Here is a 7,411-nt window from a genome sequence, read left to right as displayed (position 1 = left end):
CTGCTCCCAGGCTGTTCATGGTAGACATCCCCCCAGATTCTGTCCTGCATTCACCCCACTGACCCCCGACTTTCCCAAGTCTCACAGTGGGAACACCCAGGGGATATTCCAAGGGCGAACGTCCAAGGAGGACAGGCACACTGCTCAGCCTACAATTATACTACAGGAGGTAACCCGTCCCACAGACTACTTTCCAGCCCTGGGAGCATACACTGCCTTCTACCACAGCGACATCACTTCCCATTAAAGACTGAGGACACATACGATTTTTTAGAGTTTTTAATAGTCAAACACAGGTCTGCTTCATTTCAGCTCCTTTACTGCCAAGCCTGGGGAAAGAAAGAAAGATGGTTGACACAGAGGGTCCCCGCAGACCTAGCCCACCGCATCTCACAGGCTCCTCCCTCTGCAAACTTGGGATTATCCCCAAGGAGGGGCCTGTGAGGATTAAATCAACTATAAACTGCCTAGGGCCAAGGAGGCTATTTTAGGGGGATCAGACAGAATCACAACCATGCCCCAGCACCGATCACAGCGAAGACAAACACCCCCCACAGAGTGGCTCTCCTAATCCTGGGGATGACTCGAAGCAGGGACCTGGCCACCTTCACCAACCACTGTCTCAGGCTTACTTACCAGGGGGCAGGGACTGTTTCAGTTTCTCGGCTTTCTCCTTGTCTGTGATGACCAGGGTGTAAAGGTACCTGCTGCAGCGAACCTTGAACTTCACATTATCCTTGTTTTTCTTGATCTTGACAGCTGCCAAAGAGACCAGAATGAAGGATGAAGCCGAGGGCCTGGAGAGATGGCTCAACAGTTAAGAGTACTGGCTACTCTTCCAGAGGTCCTGAATTCAATTCCCAACTACAAACCATGGCGGCTTTTATCATCTGTAATGAGATGTGGTGCCCTCTTCTGCCGTGTAGGCATGTATAATAAATAAATCTTAAAAAAGAACCGGTAGAGAATCACACAGGTCATGTGCCTTACATTCCTGTCAGTGGTACAGAACAAATGGCCACAACTGGTCAGACAGCTGAACAAGCTCCCACCTCCTCCTTCTTTCCCCCTGACTTCAAACGCTGACCATACTGGAAAGCTACATTTTCCTCTGTATACCTATTGGGTCTTGGAGCTTATTCAATTCATTGCACATGCACACGAAATCCACACTTGGCACCCTAAAAACAGCATCTCGGAACACTCTAAAATAACCTACGACAACCCTTTAAAGGGATAGTCTGTAAAGGAGGCGAAGGGGTCATCTGCTGGAATTAACACCCTTCTAGCACCCCACTTCTGGAAACCAAGCACTCTGCACACAGGAATACTGTGGACACGTAGAGCCCCCTTTAGGGTACTCTATTTCAGTGTGCAGGGAAGCTTCTCCTGAATTTTTGTGGAATGTAGCTCTTAAAAAATTCTTTCGGGGTGGTGGTGCACTCCCTTAATCCCAGACTTAGGAGGCAGAGGCAGGTGGATCTCTTGAGTTTGAGGCTAGCCTGATCTACAGAATAAATTCCAAGACAGGAAGAGCCCTGTAGAGAAACCCTGTCTTTAACTACCTGCCCCCCAACCCTTATTAACTTTGTAATTATATGTAAATGTGTGTATCTGTGTAAGGCACAGGCATGCGAATGCAGGTGCCTGGAGTCCAAGGATGCTGGGAACCAAACTGCAAGAACATTAAGGGCCATTAACTCCCACCCCCCTTTTCTCTGTGTAACAGCTCTGACTGTCCTGGAATTCAGACATCTTCAGAGATCTGCCTCTATTGGGATTAAAAGCATGCACCACCACCTGGTCAGCCCTCTTAACTCTTAATCCATCTCTCCAGTCCCAGTTTCCTGGTCCTGTACTGCACAATAATCCTGTGACTTCAGCTCAGACAAGTTCCAGTTGCACTCAAATCCAAACCATACTGGTTGTGTTTCAAAGTGGAGACATTTCCAAATGCACAGCACGCACCTGCTTCCTAGAGTGGGCCATTCTGGGTACCTGTCAAATCCCCGGCTCCAAGTTCCTTGCAAACCTTTCAGATACTACCTACAACTCCCAGCTATAAAAGCCACGAAGCGCCTCATGCTTCAAAGACTAGCGGCACAGGATCAGCGTGCATTCTCAACTCCACCTGTCAGTAACTGCTCCTGGGACAGGGCATTTCACAGGAAGCACTGGGGCTCAGAGCCTGCTCAAGGCACTAGCTATGCCAACTTTTATACCAGGTCCAGACACCAAGACCACAGCATTCTTTGCTGCACTGCCTCTGGCAGCTACTGCAACCCCAAAATTTAAGTTAAACAGTATTTCTGGATGTGACCGAGTTTTTCAGACAGGGTCTCATGTAGCTGGGCAGGTCCTGAATCCACTGTGTGGCCCAGGAGAACCTTGAATGCTCCTGATCCTCCTGCGTCTGCCAAAAGTGCTGTGGTTACTTACAGGGGTGCTCGACCATGCCATTTACCCAGTGCTGGGAAGTGAACCCAGGGCCTCAGGAGTGCTAAGTAGATGCTTGCAGACCCTCTGGCCCCCAGCATTATTTTAAGGCCAGCCATACCACGCATGATACAGCAATTCCACTTCTGGGTCAATACCCAAAAGAAATAAATGCAGAACCAGGCTGAAATTGTGCAAGCAGCCCCATGTCCATGAACTCAGTGTGGTCCCCTCATAGTGGGAATGCTGATCTGTAATACCAACACTTGGGAGACAAAGGCAGTTCAAGCTCAAAGAAGAGACACCAGTGAGACAGTTGAGTGAATTAAGGTATCTGCTGCCAAATCCTGACCTCCACCAGTGCATACATATGTAATAAAGAGAAATGCAAAACGGACATAACAAACCCTCACACTTGGGAGGCTGAGAAAGGACCCCCGAGCTCTAGATCTGAGGTCAGCCTGGGCTACAAAGTGACCACTCAGGGCCCACACAGCCTGTTTCTAAAAACAAAACCCACCAGAAATCAGGCTCAAAAACAGACCTCTAAACAAGTACACTTAATTCAATTTCTTAACATGTGCAGGAACTTGATGGGTCTGCTGAGGTGTCCTCAACATCCCAGAGGCACAACCTCAAACCTGGTCCTGTGCTCACGGAAGGAAAACGTCACCTACGACAGAGCTGGGACACAGAAGGTAGTGTCCAGATGGAAAACACAAGCAAACACCGGCTGACTCCCGGCGGGAGACATCCTTCCCACCAGTGGGAAGGACTGGCGGCCACCAGCCCACAGGGCAGCACATCAAAGGCAACGGACTGTTTGGAATCAGAGGGAACACCTACGACCCCTGCAGCCCATTCAAAAGGCTCTTCCTGTCCAACCTAACAGGACGGCCCAACTGTTCTGCTTCCATTCCCGATCTGGATCTTTTAAAGAGGTATCTGAGAGGAAAAGGAAGCCACACGGGGTTATCTCACACAGCAGAAAATACTCCTTTCTTCTTATGTGAGATAATGCCACCCAGGATCTTTTATTAGACACATCCTCCCAAACATCCTTTAAATGGGGCAATCCCCTCCTTGTGTATAAAAGAACAATACAAAACCAGCAGGAGCTGACAAACTGCTTACTTCAGTTACCCGTTTTTGAGACAATGTAGCCTTGGAGAACCTTGAATTTTCCCGTCCTTTTATCGCTGCCTCCCAAGCGCCTGCGCACGCGGTCTGGCTTCCTGCACGCTGGACTAGCCGTCCACTACGCCCCCATCCCCGACTTTGGATCCCTCCATGTAGGCCAAGCATGGTTGTGGATGCTCAATCCTCGGACCTCTGCCTCCGGCGATTGTACCGGCACGGGCCACTTTACATTGGCTCAGGCTTCCGATTCATTACCTTTCCCCTTTATTTGAAAACTGGAGGGCTGTTACACGTGGATGACGCTTCTGTTTTGGGACAAGGCCTCACTAGGCAGCCCTGTCTGGCCTCTAACTCACAGATATCCTCCTGTCTCTACCTCGTGAGTTCGGCAAGGTACTTAAAGAGAGAGCGCGCTGAGATCACGTGTGTGGTTGGCCCACCATGCAGAACAGGCGTTGCCGACCATACGTGTCCCCACGCTTTCCTGGGAGAATCTGCTTTCTAGAGGCGCCCGACCCCCCCCCCCCCCCGCCATCCCGAGCCTTCTGGAAACCCACTCACATTTGGCATCCTTCCGCCGGGCCGTCAGCAGGAAGTCCTTGATTTCCTCAATTTTCCGAGGCTGCAACACAGGAGAAACAGAGAGTGAGCTCGGGGGACACCAGCATCCTGGGGACGCTCAAGCCAGCCCGGGTCCCTCGTCCCGGACTCACCATGGCGACGGGCGCTCGGCGCTGGAGACCGTACCTGTGGGGAGCAGACCTCCGCGTTAACCGGCTGCGAGCCTGCCTCCCCACCCCGCTCCGCCGCACTCCCTCCTCCTCCCTCGCGCGCTCCCCGCAGACCCGAGCTCCCCAAGCCCTACCCGGCTGCGGATTACCTCGGATTTAACCCCCGTCCCCGACTACCCCAAAGACTCACAGCGGCCAGAACCGAAAGGAACGGAAAAAGAGCGAAGTTTCCGCTTCCGGGCGGTTAAGCCCGCCCAATAGAGGAAATTGAGTACAGTGTCTGTAAAGGGCCAAGATCCATATATGCGTTCACACTTTCCATTTCATCAGCCCTGCCCTCTTGTGGTTCAGATTAGTAGTTCCGTTTCTTAAAGTAATGGACAGCCGGCTGCGTGCTCCACTCCTCACCTCCCTCCTCATCTTCTCTCCTTCATCCGCCGCCCCCCTTATTCCGTCTGCAGGTCACCCACCTTTCAATTTTTTTTTTTTGTGGCCGGGTGGTGGCGGTGCACGCCTTTAATCCCAGGACTCGGGAGGCAGAGACAAGCGGATCTCTGTAAATTCGAGGCCAGCCTGGTCTACAGAGCCAGTTTCAGGACAGGCTCCAAAGCTACAGAGAAACCCTGTCTCTAAAATGTGTATGTGTAGCTCTATGTGTAGATCTGGCTGTCCTGGAACTTGTTCTGTAGACCAGGCTGGCCTCGAACCCACAGAGATCCACCTACTTCTGCCTCCCGAGGGCTGGGATTAAAGCCGTGCGCCACCACCGCCCAGTCTTTTTTTTTTTTTTTTTAACATTTTATTTTTATTTTATGTCTGTTTCGATTGCACATCTGCCTGTTCATCACACGCATGCAGTGTCCCTGGAGGCCAGAAGAGGGCATCATCGGATCCCTGGAACTGGAGTTAGAAACAACTGTGAATTGCTCCATAGGGGCTGGGAATAGAACACAGGCGTTCTGGAACCGCAGGCAGTGCCCCCAGGGCTAGTGATTGACTTTTTGTTTGTTTGTTTTTGTTTTTGTTTGTTTTTTTGTTTTTCAAGACAGGGTTTCTCTGTGGCTTTGGAGCCTGTCCTGGAACTAGCTCTGTAGACCAGGCTGGTCTCGAACTCACAGAGCTCCGCCTGCCTCTGCCTCCCGAGTGTTGGGATTAAAGGCGTGTGCCACCATCGCCCAGCCTGTTTTTGTTTTTGATACGGGGTAACAGGGATGGCAGAGATTAAGACATTCCGAAGAGACTTTCGCTTGTGTCTTTCACTTGAACAGGCAGGGCAGAATTTCTGCAATCACCGGGGTAACTGAAAGTAGCCCCCTTATTGCATCTTGAGACCCTTGCCCAAACCAAGAATTGCACCTACACTGGCCAGATTCTTCAGCCCAGCTCCCGCCACCCATCATGTCTTGAGATATGTAAGGAAGTGGCAGCTCTGGGAAGGCTGCATTCCCTTTGCCCCCTGGGTTTCTCTCCGCTCCCTTCTCCTCCTGGCACTAACTTCCTTAGCAGACAGTTAGCCCGGATTCTTATAATATAACAATAGCTTAGAGGGTAGGCTTTGGGAAACTTTGGCTATTGATTTTATTTTATCCACTTTTATTTTATTTCCAACTCTGTACAAATGTCTCCATTTTATTATGTTTGTATCCCCCCAATTTAATAATCTCACAACAGAATGTAATTGCCTTGTACTTATTACTGTGGAGCGGCCCCCTCAGAGGAGGAAGCACACTTGCCAGGAGTTTTATTTGGGACTCAGCACCTCTCTCTCTCCTCCCTCCCTCCCTCCCTCCCTCCCTCCCTTTGGATGAAGGAATCCTGGTGGAGTTCCTGCCTCCCGGTGATACAGGGCAGAAAAACTATAATTGCACAAGAGTCTTTTTCAAGAACAGAACTGTGTTTCAGAACTGAAAACCTGTCTCTTTGGGAAGCTGGTGGGTTTTGGGTGAGACACCTGAGAGCCAGATATAATCTGAGAATCATGCCTACTTGTTCCTGATCCAGGGCACCCACAGTTCTGTGCCCAGCTTTGCCGCCAGCCTTTCTCCTGGGCAGAGGCCTTTATGGTCTTTGCTGTCTCCCTGCTCCTCAAGAAACTGTCTTCTCAGTCAAACCCAGGGCCTCTTAACTTGCTGGTTGTTTCTGGTCTGCAGGCATTTCTTTGCTGTCCCTTCATAGCCTGTCCCATCTCTACTTGGGACAGACCTTAGCTCTGATGTCACACCTTGCCACTTCTGTATAAGCCTCGTGGCAGTGGTGTGGGTCACCTGCTTTTTTAAGACAGGCTCTCTTTATTTTGCACTAGCTCTCTGGAACTCACTCTGTAGACCGTGCTGACGTTGAGCTCACAGAGATCTCCTGAGTCTGCCTTCTGAGTGCAGGGCGGGAGGGATTAAGTGTGTTACCACCACCACCCAGCCTTTTTAGGGGGAGGGAGGACAGGATATCTTGTAGCCTAGGCTGGGCTCCCTGTGTAGCAGAGGATGACCTGCTTGAGTTTCTGAGCTTCCTGCCACTGCTTCCACAGTGCTGGCAGTACAGGTGCAAGCCATTATGGCGGATGCTAATGATTGAATTCCGGACTCCTGCATGCTGGGCGAGCGCTCTACCAACTGGCAGGGCTAAGTGCTTCTTGTATTGTGCAGAGTTTGTTGGAGGGCAAGAATAAGGTAGAACTTTCTGTAGGCAGCTCTTGGATGTGATACTCATGTATACAGTAAGTGCTTAATGCTGACTTTGGCAGATTCTCAAGCAGGACGTGACATTTGAAAGCATTCACTATAGGAAGGGACAGAAAGAGGGAAGGTGAGGTCATAAGAAGTAGACAGGAAGGGACAGGCACACAGTAGGGACACACAATATGTTTTAAGTGACTAACTGGTACCTCAGTTCCTGCTGGACCAATCCTGTGGTGACGATGTGGGCAGGAGGCGGGGCTGCACTTCCCACTGGCAGCCGTCCCGGAGAGACAGATGCTGGCCCACTTGAGTTTTGTAATTTAAGAAGAACGTAGATGCATAGTAACAAACAGGAAGACAAATTTGTTCAAGGACCGAGATCTTCTCCAGATCCCCAGGGGAAACAAATAACAAAATACACCATGGCTA

The 7,411-nt window shown here is 50.5% G+C and overlaps 1 protein-coding gene across 3 annotated transcripts; it reads right to left on the bottom strand.

The window, feature by feature from the left end:
- Positions 1-264: 264 nt before the first annotated feature.
- On the bottom strand, positions 265-4,576 carry Rpl38 (ribosomal protein L38). Of its 3 annotated transcripts, none has more exons than XM_005350682.2 (5): positions 4,498-4,576; positions 4,290-4,323; positions 4,138-4,198; positions 637-759; positions 265-329 (listed from the first exon to the last, which is right to left on the bottom strand). In XM_005350682.2, exons 2-5 carry the CDS (start codon positions 4,290-4,292, stop codon positions 304-306), a joined length of 213 nt encoding a protein of 70 aa, XP_005350739.1. In that variant the 5' UTR covers positions 4,293-4,323; positions 4,498-4,576; the 3' UTR covers positions 265-303. The 3 variants fall into 3 exon arrangements, with proteins under 3 accessions (XP_005350739.1, XP_005350740.1, XP_026636039.1); XM_005350683.2 differs by having other exon boundaries at positions 4,457-4,551; XM_026780238.1 differs by lacking the exon at positions 4,498-4,576 and adding an exon at positions 4,442-4,460.
- Between the last annotated feature and the right edge of the window lie 2,835 nt (positions 4,577-7,411).

The sequence above is a fragment of the Microtus ochrogaster genome, chromosome 7 (genome assembly GCF_000317375.1).
Source record: "Microtus ochrogaster isolate Prairie Vole_2 chromosome 7, MicOch1.0, whole genome shotgun sequence".
NCBI lineage: Eukaryota > Metazoa > Chordata > Mammalia > Rodentia > Cricetidae > Microtus > Microtus ochrogaster.
This window is presented reverse-complemented; position numbering and strand designations above follow the sequence as displayed.